This window comes from Neopsephotus bourkii, unplaced genomic scaffold, assembly GCF_033783945.1.
Source record: "Neopsephotus bourkii isolate Nb327-2 ecotype Australia unplaced genomic scaffold, CSIRO-AGI_Nbou_v1 NB_257, whole genome shotgun sequence".
Classification (NCBI taxonomy): Eukaryota; Metazoa; Chordata; class Aves; order Psittaciformes; family Psittacidae; genus Neopsephotus; species Neopsephotus bourkii.
The window spans coordinates 2,008,242-2,024,475 of record NW_026900766.1 but is presented as its reverse complement, the minus strand read 5'-3'; the positions used below and the strand labels follow the sequence as shown (position 1 = coordinate 2,024,475).

The following is a 16,234-nucleotide window of genomic DNA, read 5'->3' as shown; positions in this document are numbered from 1 at the left end:
GCTTGGTGACAGTATTTGCTGCTACTTGATGGAAGGCTGGGGATGGCAAGGACATGAGTTAGCTGTTAGGTGGGATAAGGTGATTATCACAGTTGTGGTGGTAGAGGGAGTAAGGGAAAGTGGTATGTGATGGAGATTAAATGTTGCAGAGCTGACGTGCCTGAGCAGGGTACGGCAGTTGGAAAAAACCCCAAGAAGACAAAGTGGGAGAAAAAGATTTAATGTATGTGGACATACTATTATGACCATTGTAAATGTCTCAAACTAGAGCTCTGATTTTTTTGAGGTCTTTCTGAATTCTGGAGGAGAAAATCATAGTGCTTGGTGGGGTGGGGTCAGCTAGACTGGGCAAGCTGCATTCCTAAATCCTGCTGGTCTCGCAGGTTTGGTCCCAGTCTCCATACTGGAAAAGGGCTTGTTCTTCAGCTTTGAGTTTAATTGTGACTTACTTATACTTCTGACCCAAGAACACATGTAGTATTCAAGAGCAGCGTTTTGGCTCATGACTAATTCAGTCTGATATACACAGAATATATTACTTTGCTCGCTTGAGATCGACCCAGAAGATGACAATCTTGTTCAGAATGTGTGGGTTAAAGCCCTTCCTGAATCTTCGTTAGTGAAGACAGCCCTTCCTCATAGGAGGAGGAAAACTCCTAACTTCAAACCCGAGCAGATGGAGCTCATCTAGCTTTGAAAGGTCTTCCATGTAAGAGAAGGACACTCTTACAAAACCTATGACCTGAGGACTTTGCTGTCACCATCCTAGCTCGCTAGGCCCTGGCACATAAACCTCAGGTGTAAAGGGTAGGGCCAGTTCTGCTCAAGCTGACCCTCACCTAAAAAATCCCCTGTGCAGGCTGGAAGGGCTTACTCTCACTTGTCTGTATGGACAGGTGAGGGTCGAAACAGTAGGTGACAAGGTGCATGGGAAGCTGCAGATCCAACCTTGCATGTGGGTGGACCAGGGCATGGGTAGCTCGAGATTGCGCAGATGACAGTCCTGGTCGGAAACTTCCTGGTTGCCTAAGCACACTTTTTTGCAACCAGATTTGCCTATCCCACATTGCCCTTGATCATCGTGCTTGTAGTAAGCGTGGGTAAAGCCCTTCCCAAATCTTCGCTCACAAAGCCAAGCCCTCAATCAATATTAATTTGCTATTTGCTCCCTGGCTTGGTCTGCATATAAGTCAGAAATTAAACATGTAGAATAGTGACAAAGCCGAAACCTTTTCCTACACACAAGTATTCCTAGTGGTTGTCAGTTGTCAAAGTTATTATCATCACTTAGAGCAAATAACTGTTTGAGATATAGGACAAGGAAAAAGTCAGATGTCTGAAGAGTACAAGTAAATGCCAGTACAGAGTGGCTGTCCCAGACTGAAATGCAGTCACAGCTGTGCAATGAGAAGTCAGCTATGCATTGTGCTACCTATTTCCTTTTGTCCTTTGATCATGGGATGCTTCTTGTGAGCCAGACTGCTGTTTGTAGCAGCTGCCTCGTATTACTCATGGTGAGCAGCATTCCCTCTCTGCAGAGAGCCTTGAGTTACTCTGACTCAATCTGACCTGGACAGGGCAGGCATCTCTACTGCTTCAGCATGTACAACTGTTTATACCTGTGTCAGGTAGGAAGGAAAATGACCTTTTCTTCTCACTTGGTGGCCATTTTCTTCCCCTGTGCATAAATGCCAGGAACTGAGAAGGGGCAGTGTGGGAGGGAGGCAAAACTGGGTTTTTTATAATGTCAGTCTCCAGCATGAATCTCATATGAGCATTTTCTCAAAAACTGAGCAGCATACTACAGTGTTTCATGGCCTGTCAGATATTGCCTCATTGCTAGTAATGCTCACAGGATGTGTGACATTTTAGAAGGAGTTTTACAGCAAAGGTTCAAGAATATGAGATGTATTGCTTCTGATAAAGACATACAGAAGTGGCAATGATATAATACAAGGCATACCAAATAGCAGACTGTTTCCCAGTGATGCGGCACTAATTGTAATTAGATTGGATGGTCTTTATATTGTGTGCTGTGTCTTGGCTTAATAACCTAACATTAGCCTTTCTAGAGGAGTCATCAGGCTGTAGCAAGTGAGATATTGCAGACAATGACATAAAAATGTCATTCCTTCCTCTACATTCACCAGGTTGTTAGCTGATCATGCATATATTTAACTCCCCATCTTTAATGATGAATTAGCTTCTTGTTTAGTATGACAGAACATAATCTCCACAGAGGCAAAGCTTTTTTATAAGTAAAAATGTCATGTTATTTCCCTGAAGATTAGAATCTTGCAGTAGGACTGGAATTTACTCCTTTCATATCCAAGAGAAATATAATTTGAAACCCACTAAATCTTTGTCCTTCAGTGACAATCTCCCTCTGTGTTCTTCTGCTCACAAAGTTCAACTGTCCCTTGAAGTCCAGCCTGTTTAGCTTCTGCTTTTAATAAATACAAGGAAGAAGCATCTGCTTTTAATAAGGAAGACCTTGGCCAGCCTTTTGCAAGACGCCATCAGCCTGATAAGCAGATAGTAAACTTGTGTCACACAGCAAGATAAGTTTTAGAGCTCTCTGAGTCTCACCCCTTCTGTCTGGGCAGCACATTAATCTAGTGGCAAGGACGGAATTATCATTGGGTTCATGCAAAAGAATATCTTATGGGGCAAACAACTTCCTGATAACAACAGTAGCCTCCCTTCTGCTGCAGGGCAAGACTGAGTTCCTCTTTGGAATAAATCACTTCCTTGCTTGCTTACTGACAGTGTACTTAAGCAGACCAGACTCTTTCAGAAATTAGGTTCAGAGTGGTTAAAATACTATTGCACCCATATATGTGGAATTTTATCATATATGAGTACAGTGATTAATATGGCATCTGCTCCCGAGAACTGTTTAATTTCCTTCTGGTGGTAACAGGATATGTCCTTTTTTTTTTTTTTCCCTTTTTAAACCACAGTAGCATTCCAGGGATGTGCCATAATATCCTTTTTCTCCATCTGGGAATACTTCATTAGATAGTTGTTGCTTGCACTCATCTGGTCATACTCTTGTTTTATTAGCTGATCATAGGGAAAAATAGCTTACCCTGTTTCTAGTTTTACTCTCTTTTGTACTTGTAATTAGTAAATATGATTAAACCATATTAGGAGATTAACATTATTACATATTATTTATGAGTGTGTCTTTTGAAATCGCTGCAGGAATTCTCCAAGCACAGAGCATAACTTTCCTTGTGGCCATGCGTTGGTGTACAAAACGTCACCAGTAGTCCATCACCCTGGGAAAGCAGATGATATATTAAATATACCCATCCAGGTTCTGCAGATCAACATCAAATTACAGCCTGCCAGCCAGACTGCAATAGTATCCATTAACCTATTACCTTGCAAGCTGGCAGTATGCCAGCTTATCCCTGAATTCCTTCAGGGTTTTCTAGGCCTCCAGAAGAAGTCCTTCAGTGCAAGACTGTAAGGATAAAAGCGACAGTTCTTGGGTTTTTGTGGCCAGCCTCACCATTGGTACACAAGGAAATCCTAGCTGTTGCCCTGATTTCAGTGAGACATCTGGATGCTTAGAAGGAGAGTGTTGGTCCAAAAAGCTACCCACCCTAGAAAAGACTGGCTCAGGGCTCAGATTTTTGTTTCCCCAATTGCCTGCATTGACAGAATCAAAGTACACTTTGGCTTTGCTGTTTGAAAGTTTACTTAAAGCAGGCTTACAACTGCACACAAAAAGTCCTACCCGTCAAGACAGCTAAGTTTGTCTGTGATGAAAGGGTTGTGTGTTGCCTACATAAACCTCAGATGACAAGAAGCACGAGTGAAGGCAGCACAGACTTTGCTATTACACACACAAAATGAGTCAGACCTTCATGGACTCAGTGTTTTCCACACCCTGCCAGCTCAGAGCAATGTGACTTTGCTTGTACCTTCAGGAAAAGGCACTGTACAGTGAAGTGACTGTGAAACAGTACCGTATGATGGTAGTGTGAATGGCACTTGTTGGGGAAAGGACTCACCTAAGTTGCAGCTGGATTCTTCTTCCCTCTGTTCTTCTTCTGTATTCCAAATTTTGCTGGACAGCCTGTCTGTGCGATAAAGTGGCTTATCATATTCAGCCCAGGCATTGCAATACAAAATTACATGGTGGCTGGAGAAACCCAATCTGAATTGGTCGAAGCTTCCCCTCATCAAAAGGAAGCCCTCAGATGATTCAAAGAAAACCACATGTAATTTAAGGAAGGTCTTGTCCTTCCTCTCCCCATGTTCCCATGATTTTCTGAAAGCCTAGGAAGCAGGAATATTCCCCTTTTCTCTCATCTTGTTTTGCCAAGACCAAGTTTTAGCTCTCCCTAGTTGCCATGGTTATGTATGATGCAAATTCTTTCACATGAGGGGATTCCCAGAGAGGATCCTGCCCTATCTGGCCTCTGGTGGTGTCAGTGTGAGTTGCTTGCTCCAGCAGCTCATCTCATTCGGGCTGGCAAAGCGTGTGAGGAGCAGCACTCAGCCCTGCACCTAAGTCAGCAGCACTGCAGACTGCTCAGACCTCCCTGGCCTTTTCAGACCATGAGCACCTTCTCCATTGCCCTGACTGCTGTGTCCATAGGCACGGCTCCGTCTCTTTGTGAGGAGCTTTTCCCGCAGTAGCAACCTTCTGCTGAAGAGTAAGTTTGGCAATATTATTGTCCCAAGCTGAAAAGCAGTCCTGCTCCCTTCACCACGAGTGGCTTCTCACTGCAGAGGAGCCACCTGAGTTTCTGAGGGGATGACGAAAGCCCTCACTCTATCAAAGTAGCCATAGCCTTGTGACAAGGCAGGTGTGCTCTCATTGCCACAAAGCTGTGGATCCCCAGGCAGCCCCCTAGTCAGCAAAGGCAGGACAGACACTTCAGGGACGATTTGGGTGTTGGCCTTGACACAAAACCTCTGCCTGCAGCTCAGGGAGAGGCATAGGGTCAGGACCAGGAAGACTGGGCGCAGTCTGGGTTTGCCCCAGGCAATGTAGGCATGATTTGAGGTCAAAGCACCCACAGTTGTTGGCAGAGAAGCAGGCTTTTTGGATGCACTCCTGCACTGGACTTCCTTGCTTTTGACTCAGCCTGCTCTGTCTGGCATGCATGCAGGAGAGTCCAGGACTGCCCCATTGCAGGTGGCCTAGACCTTCTCCATCCAGACAGCATGGCAGTTAGGTGGAGGTGCTCTCCTTGTACAGGCTTCACGATTTAAAATATTATGCTCAACAAATAAGGTTTTGAGTGCAGGTCTTTGGTTTGACAAACGAGGTGGATGTCTCCTAGGCATTCCTTTCTTAACCACCAGTTGTTCCCTCCTCCTATATCAAAAACAATCTTAAGATTTCGCCCAAAGATACACCCCTGCATTTCTTACATTGTTATAATAAACCCAGAGCCTTGCGAAAGAAAATTATTATTTTTATATCATTTGGAGAAATAAGCCTTTCCTAAAAAGACAGCAATGAGCAGATTTGCCTGCAATTAGAACTTAGAATTGTAGAATCATAGAATAGTTAGGGTTGGAAAGGACTTTAAGATCATCAAGTTCCAACCCCCCTGCCATGGGCAGGGACACCTCGCTCTAAACCATATCACCCAAGGCCTCGTCCAACCTGGCCTTGAACACTGCCAGGGATGGAGCATTCACAACTTCCTTGGGCAACCCATTCCAGTGCCTCACCACCCTTATGGTAAAGATCTTCCTCCTTATATCCAATCTAAACTTCCCCTGTTCAAGTTTTAACCCATTATCCCTTGTCCTGTCACTACAGTCCCTAAGAACTTCTTGTTTTCTTTGAGAAAGTATTGAATGGTAATGTACGAGATGAAAAATTCATATGAAAAAATAACCCCTGCAGGCCAGTGTGGAATTTAACATTCCTTGAAACTTTCAAAGCGCTCTGAGTATTTCAGGCTCAGGTTATAAGCCAAACATAGACCCAAAAGCAGCTCTTACTATTAGAAAACTAGACATTTATGTATTTCCATATGTTAGATAAATCCCATTGAGATTAACTAGTGCGCTTGTGTGTAGTGATGCACGATATCAAACTCCATTATAGTATAGAATAAAACGGTTGCATAGTGAAAGCATGTAATTGTGTGGAGACAAGAAGTTTGTGTATGGTGGTCAGAGCAAGGAGTTTTATCAAAGGTCATCTAGGGCATAAACATATTTAAATAATCATATTAAAGCATTATTTAGGCTGAGTTCTTAAGGATGTCTTTTTACTAGTGGCAATTGCAAATACTTCTCATCACAGAAGCACAAACCTAATCTTATTGTATTCTGTTTGTGCAGACATAACAAGGCTCCAGAGGGTAAGCCAGTCAGAGTCTTAAGCTGCTTTTGTTTCTATGAAGGCTATGCCTCTGTGGTGCTAAGCTAGTGTAATGTGCCACATCCTGGAGTTTTGGTTTGTTTGTTGGTTTTCTTTCCTCTGGCTGACAGACCTGCAGGTTTCTGAGCTTTCATTCTAGTTCTTCTAGAAGGAAATGTGTTGCTTAGAAATGGTTTATTTTTATTTTTGTTAATTCTTGCTGTCATGATTAATGGTGATCTCACTTTGGAGTGCATTCTGTTATTCGGATGATGATTGTATTGTCTGGGGTTTGCTTCATTTTTGTTTTCTTGTAACATATTTGTTGCAATGACATAAAAATTTCCTTTCCAAAAACTGACCTATTCAGGAAGAGCTGCTCAGATACTGGTAATCACTGCCTCTAGCGCTTAGATCAGTCAAAACAATCCCATATCAGGTTTCCCACTTTCCATTAGAGGAAAGAGGTACTTGTGTGCGTCAGAACAGCTCTTCGAGGATGTCCTAGAGGCTCCAGCAATGGGTGGGACACTCACAGCTATGCCGGACCGATCCAGGCACAACCTCCTTTCCTGAGTTTTGCAAATAGAGCCCAGGGCTGGGTTGGTCCCTGTTGTTGCTGGTCCCTGTAAAAAGGCTTTCAGACTGCAAATAATCTGTTTTAAGACTCAAATTGAGGCAATTATTGATATAATTACACATAATTATGCAGTGATTTGTTTATGGTACAGTACAATGAGAAATGTCAGTATTTATAGAATGGATGTTCCTCCCATATTATACTGAAAGTTTGTCTTTGAAGACCCAGTCATCTGTGGATCCAGTGTATGTGTTATGCCTAATTAATGTATGTAAGCAGCTTTCTTCACAGAGCAGGTTAGGCTGTGGTTTTTTCCTCTGTAGTAATTTTCCTGATGAAAAAACATGCATTTTCATTGAAATAAAGTTCTCCAGGAGAAAATGGAAATCTTGCCTTAAGAAATTTAAAAAAAAAAAAAAAATCAGTTTTCTGACAGGAAAGCTGAACAGATGGAGTCCTACTACCTGGAAGGCTCCTGCCATTCTCGCTTTGCAAGAAAGAGTAAGCTTGACAAAGTGCTCAGCTACAAAAAATGGCCATGGTTCAAGTATGCCCAAATGGAACACATTCAAAGTTTCTTTCCTCCCATTTGTTTGAGAGTGATTTCTTTCCACACAGCAGAAACTCCATTTTCCATATGCTCAGTCCTTCAGCCCTTGCTCCAGTTCTGGCAATGAGCTTCTCTGTGGCACAGGTCATGCTGCTTTGCTTTTCTCCAAAGAGAGGTGAGAAGCTGTGGCCTCCAGAGCACCATTACTGGTGTCAGTGGCATATTTCCAGGCTGAAGAGTCAGAAGAGCCAAAATGTAATACTGGTGACCATGGTGTCTCCTCTGGGATTGCTGCCCAAGGCGAGCCCTTGCTGCAGCCTTGGCTAGCCCTGCTGTTTCAGCCACACTCCAATGTACAGCAGATGTTCTTCAGCTGCTGCTTTGCTGCAGGGCAGTCCCACAGCTTGATTCATCCCTTAGAGAGATAGTACCTCCCCTTCTGACCTTCTGCATCAGCCTATACGCTTGCTCCTAGGCAGCCTGATAAGGAGTTTCTTGTAACAGTTATTGAGCCCATGCCTAATAATTCATCTCAATGTACCACATCCCCCCCAGGCCCAGTGCCGGGCTGCAGTCTGATGAAAAGGAGATCTCTGGATGCTGATGGGTAATTGGTTCAGTTAGAGAGGAGTCTACAGATCTGATCATGTGCTGCAGCTGTTTGCATAGTTTGTCTGTTAGATTGTCTGCCAAAATGATTACGAAGCCCTTGGATTTTCTGATGGGGGCCAAAAGGTCTGAACAAATAAATAAATTATGAAACAACTATCTATGCAGAATGGGAGCAAGCGTTTCTTCGCAGTGAAGAGCGGGGAGGGAGCCAAGTCCTCGGTTTCTAGAGTCTTATGGGACTGGAACGGCTAATAAATTGTTCCAAAATTCAATTGTCTTGCACAGTCCAAGGGAGTACCTTGCCTCATGTAGCCTGGGGAAGAAACTTCCCTTGATTTGCAGCAGTTTACGATAGCACAGATGACAAAGCAGGCACTTAGTAGAGAAACATTATCTCAGAGATCAGAAGAGAAACTGTGTCTCGTAAGATCCACGTTCAGCTTCAGTTTCACTTGCCCGAATTTGTGTGAGAGCAAAATGTGGTTTGAGGAGTTCAGAATGCCCTGTGAAAACACACAGCTGCTCCCTTCATTTAGAAATGAAAGACAGCTCGAAAAACACCACAGTAATTCTAGTGGTCGCGGTTCTGCCTCCCTCAATCAGTTACAGCTGGCCAGGCACTCGAATTTCCTGCGAAGCTCTGCTCTGAACCCAGACCCACGGGGCAGTGCCGCATGAAGGGATCGCCATAGTAACCACTCTTTGTGTCTTGCAAAACTGACGGACTGTTTCAAGGGGAAATTACATAGAAATGTGACATTTGCAGTCTTAGATAAATATAACATTCCCTTGATGAATCAGAGTTGCAGGAGACTCATGAAGGTTGGGGTTTCTTTTTGTTTGGATTTGAAGTTTTCTGGGTATGAATTAGTCCATAGCTCTTGAGAATGGTTTTTAATGTCATCACTAAAGCTAATGGCTGATCGTTGAATATGAGGCTTAACACAGTAAAAATACTTCTATTCAGAGCACAGATTCATGGTCTCCACACTGATTCATTCTTCACCATTCATATTTTTCTGGTGTAAGGTTTCCATGGCTTTAAGCCACAGAAATATCAGTAGTATATACCACAAAGCTGTCTAAGGAAGTATTATTAAAAAAATCTAATTGGATCTGACTTGATTTAATTTTGCTGAACTTAAGCCATAAAAGAATGTGTAAAGCTCTCAGCCTGGCTTGGAGGAGGGTCATAACTGTAATGGTGGGCATGGATCAGCTCATCTGTCTGTCAGGTGGTCCTTCAAGCGTTACATTTGGAAAGAATACAGGTGGATGTTCAACTTCTTAACATCTGTTCCTTATGACAATTTCATGTCTGATATCAAATACATCTGATCAGTGCTTTGCAAGAACTCAGCAGTGTGCCTGTAATCAGAAACTTACAAGCTTTTCCAGTTTCCCCTAGAGAAATCATACCAAAAGGAGTGATAGTTCTCAAGTTCCAATACACTTCTCGTGCTCTGAGCCTTTGGTTGTACTAGAGGATTGAAAACCTTAAAGATTCATGGTCAGCAGCCATAAAATAGACCATGATATATTTCTCCTATTTGCCCCTAACTTCTGGCTGAACTACACTCAGTTCATTTTTTACTCAGAAAAGACATTCAAACTAGACAGTCTGCTTGAGGATTTGAAACCATTTGTGTAGATTTCTTGCCCCCAACTATGTCTTAAATCAATAAGATGATTTCTGAAGGTTCTGCAAGACCAGGATCTCAAACAGAAAAGATGAGAGTTTAATTACACATTCCCATATGTGGGTCTGCTAGAAAACGTGCAAAACTCAGTAGCTAGCGTGGTTAATCATTATTTACTGTAATATACTTCTACACTATGGGTGTTGAGTGTAAAAGAATTCTTAGTGGAACCAGAGATATCTGGAGAAGAGATCTGAATGGAAAGCAAAGACAAATAAACCTTAGCTGTTTCTCTAGAGACTGTAGTTTTGATTCTTTTCTATAGAGAGAACTTTATGGTGATGGCTTCAGAACAAAAAAAAAAGTTGTTGTTGAGATTCTGAAAGGAAGCATGCCAAAAAATCACAATGAGAATGTTCAGACATAGTGTTTGTGCCAGTAATTTGTATTAGGAAGATGTGATCTGTGAGACAGAATGTCAGATGAACTGTGGCAAAGTGATAAAAAAGACATGAGGGTTGCTGTTTCACTAAATTGTAAGAACTCCAGTAACTGAAGTCGACATAAATAAAGAACTTCTAACTTTACAACAGCTAGCAATCTGATATTATAAGTCAAAGGCAATTTAGCTAAAATGTCTCATTTTTACCAGATTTGCGAATATTGTACTCCACACCCCTGAAAAATGACACTGAGCAGTGGGGTATTTGGTGAGGAGCATTGATGTGGATTCAGTGTGATTTACTGGATTTGGACAAAGTCACAAAATTAGAAATTGAAAAGCCCTTTAAACCAGTTTTGAGACAACTGATGTAAAGAAGCTTAAAAAGCTCTAAGCATTCACATATCACCCCATCAAAACATGTATTAAATGTTTTAATTTAAATGTGAGAATATTACTAGCTTCATACTAGCTTATACTAGGAACACTAAGGAATACTTAGTCAATACTTAGGAATATCTCCTCAGCAATCTGGGGGGGGGTTCTTGTTGCTTTGTTGGGGCTTTTTAGATCAGTGATGCTTTAAGAGTGGGATGAGGGGTTTCTTGCCTGTATTTGGGGAACAGAAAGATTTTCATGCTGCCAACACACTGTCAAAATACCATCACATAGAATATGATTAGGTGATCAAACAAGGTCTTTCTAAGTACAAATGTTCAGAGCGCAGTCCAAAGCAGGATAAGGTCATGAAATAATAAATAAACACATGTGAAGTTTGCCTTGTGGTTTTTGAGGCTTTACTTTGGTTTTGGGTTTCAGTTTGTCACTACTCTGGGAGGCCCTGGTGATGCTGACTGCTTAGTTTTCTCTATCACAAGCTCAATCAGTCCTGAAATCATCTGAGTGCAGTCTTAAAGAAATGGAGATGTAAACAGAGCTGTCACCAATGGGTTTGGAGGCACTATCAGGCGCACTGCATGGTCAAATCAGGCTGGTGACATCCTCTTTTTCTTTCTATTTTGGTTCATTGCCATTTGCCCTTTATCTTCTTCCCCAACAACCCCCAATACACATCAAAACAGAAACAGCAAAACCTTCCTACTGGACACAGTGTGCAGCCAGGTTTAAAGACATATTGCAATCATATTTGCTCATCATTTCCTACAAGTCTCTCCATGCTCCCCAGAGCTCATATTGCTGTGCAAAGGTGACCAGTGTGAGAAGTCTCATTGTTTTTTATTTGACATCCTGTACAAGACATTTAGAATTGGGAGCTGCTCTTTACTTACTCAGATATTTTTTGCTTGATTTCAGCTCTATGATGGGCCTGATCTACAATCCAACCTGATAGGCACTTTTTGTGGACAATCTCTTCCTCTGGCAGGGAGCACTACCGGGACCAGCCTTCATGTGGAGTTTTATTCGGATGGACTGAATGCTAGAAGTGGGTTCCAAATGCTGTGGAATGTTAATGGTAAGTTAGCCAGGTTTCCTCTGGGAAGATATGTTTCCTTCTTCCCTGTTTGTGTAATGGAGTCACAGCTTATGCCACCCTATGCCATCTAAGTAGAAATAACCCATTACAGCTCTAAAAACATTGCATTTCCTCATAATTCCTGACATACTTTCCCAGTGGATGTTTCTGCACATGCACACCTTCGACATTACCTCATCAGGGACTGAAAGCTGTAAGTGAAATATACTTTCTTTTGCAGGAGTAGGCACAGGAATGAGTGGCATCTGCACAATTTCTGTGCTGAACAGGAGATAATGTGCTATTAGAGGGGAACTGTGGGTGACGTGGGCTTTCTAATGGGAAACACTGAGCCCTCAGTTTGCCCCATTCCTATAGACTTGTGTTTTCTGTGCAGGCTTCTCTTCAGTTTTATTTAGTGATGCTTGTTCTCTTGGGTAGTGCATTCACTTCCAGCTGCCCCTCACCCCTCTTCTCTGCATGAAATAACACTGGCCAGGGCCTTGGGTATTTTTCTCTTGTTCTTGCATGTCACAAAGACCATCATGGGCCTTATTAAATAGGCAAGCATGCGTGCTAATTATAAACAAGTCTGTTAATGACTGTACAATTGCAAACTATGTTTTCAGTTTCTACATAAGTGAGGCTACAAATGCAACTTTTTCACTCTGCTTATTTAACAGCAATATTGGGCTGTAACAAGATTAAATCGTGTACCATTGTACATCCCATCAAATAGTATCCAACCTTGAAAATAATTAAATCGCCACAGTTGCCCTGTCTGCCTAATCAGTTCACACCATTCAGCTTTGGCAGCATTGTAAAGCAGCTGAAATCAGCTGCAGAGGCCCCACTGTGGGTTGCTGAGGTGTATGGCATGCTGTATGTTGTTTGAATAGGAGCTCCTCCATGCTACCACAGACTGCTGTCATTTGTGGGCTCCCAAAGGGCTCTCGTTGGCTAGACAGGGGTGTTTTGCATTAAGCGGAGGTCAAGGAGCATTTCTGGGCAAAGGAGGGACATAAGAGGGAGGAGTGAGATGGGTGGCAGGAGCCAGCAGGGGAAGTGCTGCAGCACAAAGGTACATTCTTGTGCTTCGAGGTGATGTCATTCTGGGACTGCACAAAAGAAGAAAAAGTGGAGGCTTTTATGCACAGCCAGATGACATCAGCTCCATACAGTAGCCATGGTGCTGGGCTGACTCGCTTTTCTAAAGCTCCCAAAGCTTTCCAGAATCTGCCTGCGTGGTAAGCTCTCTTGTGCTTTCCCCCCACGTCCCCTTCTAAACGTTTCCCGGACTCTCCAGCCCTCTCCCATCCCCCTGTACTCTTTTTCTGCACTGACACATTCACTTCTCTGTCAGACAGCATTGCCCCTCTGCTAAGTCCTGGACTTTAAACTGTGGCCTGACCCTGCACAGGGCTCAGGCTGCTAATGCAGGGCTCTGTCTAAGCGGTGGGTAGTGGGTTCAGATAGGCCTGGCTCCTAGGGAATGCCATTGCTGGCTCTGAACATCACAGCTGTGACTCCCTATAGCCTGTCATATAAGTGCAAGTTTTTCCAGAGCTGACTACAGTTGTTGTCTTTTTGTTCATTGCAGGCACCTCCTTTTTCTGTCAGTCTGTGTAATGTACAGATAGGTATTCCTCTTGCCCTCAATGGCTGCATTGTCTGGGAATATACCATTGCCCTATCCTGGATAAAATTAGATATTTTCTTGTGGTAAGGGTGTTATATTTGCTTCTCCCTTCTGAAAATCTTTCAAATGAAAAAAAAAAAAAAAACCCTCATTGGAGAAAGTCTTCTTGTCTAGGGGAACTCATCAGGAGATGCAGCCTTTGAGTTGGGTATTTCTTAGGCAAATCCCCAAGAGAATCTAAAAATGGATCTGGTAACATCTCACCTGACAAGAAAATAGCAAAGCTATAAATATTGCTGAGAGAAGAGCTTTTACTTCTGCTCAAGTGACAAATGTGCGCTCTAGAGTTCAAGATGCTGTGAACTATTTTTTAGGCTGTCCATGTGCTGGCAGTGGTGAAGCATCTCTGAGATATATATCAAGGACATTCACATGCTTTCGTGATAAAAGAGAGCAGCGCTTACATTTGCCACTATGTGCCTGATACTGTGTTAACTTCAGACACTCTTTCTGGCAGCTCTGCTTGTAGTTACAGGCTGATTAAAAAAAGCCAGAAGCTTACTTCATTGATAACTAACACGAGCAGCCCTTCCTGCCACACATGACACAAATCTGAAATGTTCTGATTTGAAATATTTGCATCTGATCTTTCCAGTTGCTGAGCCACTGTTTTTTGGTTGCTGAGTTGATGAAGGAAATCCAGTCTTTAGGCTTTCCCAAAAATAGAATTAGTAACTGATTTTAGGAAAACGCTGTTATTTATGCTTAAAAGTGTCCTATATAATTTAAATTGGATGGAAAGCTGTAGTATGTAGGATTCAGCTTAAACATGGTTGTGGTTCAGAACTAACACTGTTCATCTGAGGTAAAGGACCTTCATTGACGAGGCTGTGGTTTGGCTAAATCACTAATGTTTTCTTCTGCAGCCAAGGCCTCAGTAGGATTATTCACCAGAGGAAAGCTTGAATCTGCAAAGTGCCCATTACACTTCTGTTTATCAAGAAGCTTAATATAGGCAAATACATTTTGGGGCATATATTGGCCCTTTTGAGAAAGAACAAACTCTTGGTAACAGTCTGGATGCTGCAGAAAGCAGCACACCAAGTGAATTGCTTTCCTTAAAAAAAAATAAATAAAAAAATCAGGAGGCCAAAAGGACAAAGGTCTCTCAGTGCAAAATTACACCAGTGACAACTGCCACTATCTGAGAAGACACATATTTCCTAGACCCGTCACTTACCTTATTAAGCAATGCGTGTGTGGGAGCTGACTGCTTTATATATATATCTGCATGTCACTGGAAGCTTACTCATTTGGCTGCTTGATTATCATTACAGCTTATAAATGTAATTGGCTCTTCTCAGCATAGTCAGAATTTGTGCCCACTATGCTATTTTGTTGCATACTAATTCCCCCTCTAAAAAAGAAGCAAAGAACACTATTGAGAAAAGAATTACATAGCCCCAGAGTATTGAACTGTTCATTTCCTTCACCACAATGTTCTTCGTGCTGTATTTCCTTTGGAAATGTTTGATGGACAGGGTATGGAGAAAGCCACTTAATTCATGAGAAGTTTACATTAATCTGGGTCTGTATTTTCAGTAGATGAAAACTGTTAGAAGGCATATAATAACTAAAGACTGGTGTTTTCAGTATGTATGCCAGGTTAAGTGTGAAACAGTTTCTTAGTTCTGCAGAGAAGCACAGCAGAAACAAAGATTAGAGTATGATGCAAAAGTCATTCACAGCAGACATTTGCGAGGCATCGGTTAGGATTGCTGGAGAGAATATTGCATTGCAGGTCGATGAAGGGGCTGAGTCCCAGATTTTCTAAGCCTGAATCATAGCTGTGATTTTTTGTTCAGCCTTTGAGAAATTGCCATTTGTTTGGTTTTTGAAATGACTCCTCCTTTTCAGTGCCTTTCTGACACATTAAGTCTAAGGAAGCACAGGGTCTGATCTTTTGAAGTCCTGAGCAGTTGTTTTGAGTTGTGGATGCTACCCTGGCCAGAGCTAGCTTTTTGTATTGCAGTCTGGCTATTAAAATCATGGACATGTTCTCTGTGAGAGATACGAATTTATTCATTTCTGTTTCTTCCACAAGCTGGAACTTCTCCTACCCCTCCAAAATAATATATAAGAATAGAGGCCAAAATGTTCTTAAAATGCTTGCTGCTGAACAGTTCAATCAGTGTTAGAAAATGTTTGGGGTTTATGCTTTTTTTTAACACTGAACACTGGAAGCTGATATAGGAACTATGGTCATTTACTATCTATCTTGGAGGATTCAGCTCCTGTTTAAATGCCTGAATTTGCCTTTATGCCTCTGGGCTCCAATAGTCTATCTACTTGTAATAAATCCTGCTAAATTCAGAGTGGAATATGTTGAAGAAAATACCAGGGCTCAGGAAGCTGATAAAACAATAACCAAAGCTACGGAAGTGATTAACAAATCAGAAGGAAGAAACAAACAAACAAAACAAATTCTCACTTGAATTTTTACTCTCTTGCATAAACCCTCACCGCAAAAATAATCCCAGTTGCTCCACTTATGAACTAAACCTACTCAAGAGAGCAAAACACTTCAGAATCGAATCGAAGTTATACTTCATGCTAGTATGAGTGTAGTACAGGCAAGTATTCATACTACATGCTTTTTGCAGCCAGAATCAGTTAACACTTACTGAAATATTTTACCATGAGCACAACAAATGGAACTCTGAATCCTTTTATTTCCCTAACTCTGATTGTACAGGAGCAGTGCCACTTCACTTTAAACTTATGGGGGGGATTTTTCTAGCATGTGGCTTAAACATACCCCTGAATAAATCTTAAAACCTTGCAAATAATAGAGGTTTCCACTTCTTTATTCAGCTATAATTATTTATGAGAATAGGGGTTCTTCTTTGGTTAATGAACACCATCTGCTAACCAGACAGGCAGTAAGTAATATG

The 16,234-nt window shown here is 42.0% G+C and overlaps 1 protein-coding gene across 2 annotated transcripts in view; it reads left to right on the top strand.

The window, feature by feature from the left end:
* CUBN (cubilin) overlaps positions 1–16,234 on the top strand; it is a 143,516-nt gene that overhangs the window by 44,936 nt on the left and 82,346 nt on the right. For both annotated transcript variants that reach the window (XM_061346130.1, XM_061346129.1), the window contains exon 28: positions 11,482–11,641. In XM_061346130.1, coding sequence (XP_061202114.1) covers positions 11,482–11,641 — 160 coding nt within the window. The remainder of the gene's footprint in view (positions 1–11,481; positions 11,642–16,234) is intronic.